The 2509-nt window shown below is 35.8% G+C and overlaps 1 protein-coding gene across 1 annotated transcript in view; it reads left to right on the forward strand.

The window, feature by feature from the left end:
- Positions 1-2026, forward strand: part of LOC115950100 (inactive protein kinase SELMODRAFT_444075-like) — an 8055-nt gene extending 6029 nt beyond the window's left edge. Inside the window, exon 2 of the mRNA XM_031067349.1 lies at positions 1812-2026. Within this exon, the coding sequence (XP_030923209.1) occupies positions 1812-2026 (215 nt within the window). The remainder of the gene's footprint in view (positions 1-1811) is intronic.
- Positions 2027-2509: the final 483 nt, after the last annotated feature.

A 2509-nucleotide genomic window follows, 5' to 3' on the forward strand; every position in this document is an offset into this window, starting at 1 on the left:
CGTCGCCTGAAGTTTCTACATCTTCATCTATGTGCCACTATCGTTGCCTGTTGACGTCATTTGTTTTGCCTGGTTCGATCGATCGAAAGACAGGCTTGACCGATCGAAATACGGGTCTATAGAATTTTAAGTCGACCCAAACAGCAGTTAAGCCCATTAAGGCTTAAGATTTCAGATCTACTTCTTCTAGTATATAAAGGAAACTTTAAGCACGTTTTTGTGAGGCTTTTCAAAGAGAGAAGAGTGTGCCTCCTTTGTATCTAGGGTTTGGTACCCAAAAAGCTCTCTCATATCTTCTACCGGTGTTATGCCTTGAAGAATCTTAAGATCTAGTGTTGTAGAAGTTGCTGCCTTCTCTAGTTATCAAAGGTGCTGATGATCTAAACCTTCACGGGTGGTCTTGGAGTCACAAACAGGAGAGTTCGTGTTGATAAACCTTTGAGTGGGATGTCAAAGTCACAAGTGTAGGTGTTTTTGTTGCAAAGGCCAAAGAAAGAAGTAGTCTGTAGATTCGGAACTTGTACGTGGTCGTGTCAGTAAGTTCTACATGTGGAAGCAATAGGATGTTAGTGGTCTAAGTCTTATTGTAAAATTAAATTCTTTCTAGTCGATTTATTTTTTACCTTAAGAATAGCTAGGTTAAATCCTCCCTAGGTTTTTTATCGGTTTAGTTTTCCTGGGTGATTATATCATTGTATTCTTTATTTTCTGCTGCTTTACATGATATAATTTTTTTTTGTTTTAACCTAGATCTGAATAATTAACCAAAGCCAAAGAAAGAAGTAGTCCGTAGATTCGGAGCCTGCACGTGGTTGTGTCCGTAAGTTCTACATTTGCTAGCAATAGAATATTAGTGGTCTAAGTCTTATTGTAAACTTCAATTCTTTTAGGTGGATTTACTTTTTACCTTGAGGGTAGTTAGGTTAAATCCTCCCCAAGTTTTTTAACGGTTTGGTTTTCTTAGATGATCATATCATTGTGTTCTTTATTTTCCGCTGCTTTACATGATATGACTTTATTATTTTAATCTAAATCTAAATAATAAACCCAAGTATTCACTTGGTTAATTGATTAGGTTAAACAATCTAGTTTATAGGGATCTAAAAAACTAACATAGACCATTGACCGTTGACTTTTTGTTAACTTTGACCAACTTGGACTGTTGACTTTTTGTAGTTTAGGTGCTTCTTACCCAGTTTTTTTGCGTAGATTTCATTTTTGTAGTCCTTTTTTTTTTTTTTTTTTTTTTTTTTGTGTGTGCATATTTTGCTTCTAAATGAAGAAAAATGACTTGTCTTCTTATTGCAATATTCGTCGTCGACAATCCAACAAACAATTTTGCAATTTTTGTAGATGTGTTAGTCATAGTATTGAGACTTGCTAGCATCGTAACAAATCAGTTGTTTCTATTTTTGCTACTACTGTTACTAACACTAAGAGTATCCAACCAATGGCTTCCATCTGCAGGAAGTCCAAGTCTTTTGGATCCACTATCACCATTTCGATAGTTAACCTACAGAACATCATCGCTAATACAATTCATACGATTGGTAATACATCTATTTCTTCTCTCTTAGTTTTATCTGGTATGTCTCCTTCCTCTTAACTTATGGATTCTGCTTGTTGCAATCACATGATACCTTACTCGTCCTTATTTTCTCAACTTGAACCTGCACCACATCCTCTTAATATTCGTACAACAAATGGTTTCACAATGTTTGATCATAATATAGGTTCTATCTCAACCTCCAACCTCTTAGTTATTGGGATATTTAATATTCCTAACCTTTCTTATAATTTATTTTCTGTAGGACAATTAGGTGAGTTGGATTATTGCATTACTTTTGATTATTCTAGGTGTACTGTGCAAGATCCAAGGATGGGACAGAAGCTTGAGACTGATCCTAGAGTTGGGTGTATGTTTCTCGTGGATAACCTTCGTCTTCCACTTGTTGCTCCTGATTCTATTGCTGTTGCAACTATTGTAGTTTCTTCTATTCCTTCCCTTGTACTTTGGCATGCCTGACTCGGTCACGTATCTTCCTCTCGGGTACAACACTTGGCTTCTAGAGGTTTGTTAGGTTCAAGGCCCAAAGAAAATTTTGATTGTGTTTCATGTCAATTAGGAAAACAACTAGCTTTGCCTTTCATTAGTAGTAATTAATGTTTACTGATATCTTTGACCTAATTCATTTTGATATTTGAAGGCCTTCCTCTGTCTCTAGTATTGGTGGATCTCGATATTTTGTTGTCTTTGTTAATGATTATTCTTGTTATAGTTGGATTTTTCATATGATATATCGTTATGAATTGTTACAAAACTATTTTGCATTCCTATGTCACTGTTCATCAACTAACTTGTCCAGATACCTCTCAGCAAAATGGTAGAGCCGAACGAAAACTTCATCATATTCTTAACACTGTTCGTGCTCTCCATATCTTTGCCAAAGTTCCTGCTCCTTTTTGGGGCAAAGCCACCCTTCATGTTGTTCATGCTATTAATCACATT

The sequence above is a fragment of the Quercus lobata genome, chromosome 6 (assembly GCF_001633185.2).
Source record: "Quercus lobata isolate SW786 chromosome 6, ValleyOak3.0 Primary Assembly, whole genome shotgun sequence".
Classification (NCBI taxonomy): domain Eukaryota; kingdom Viridiplantae; phylum Streptophyta; class Magnoliopsida; order Fagales; family Fagaceae; genus Quercus; species Quercus lobata.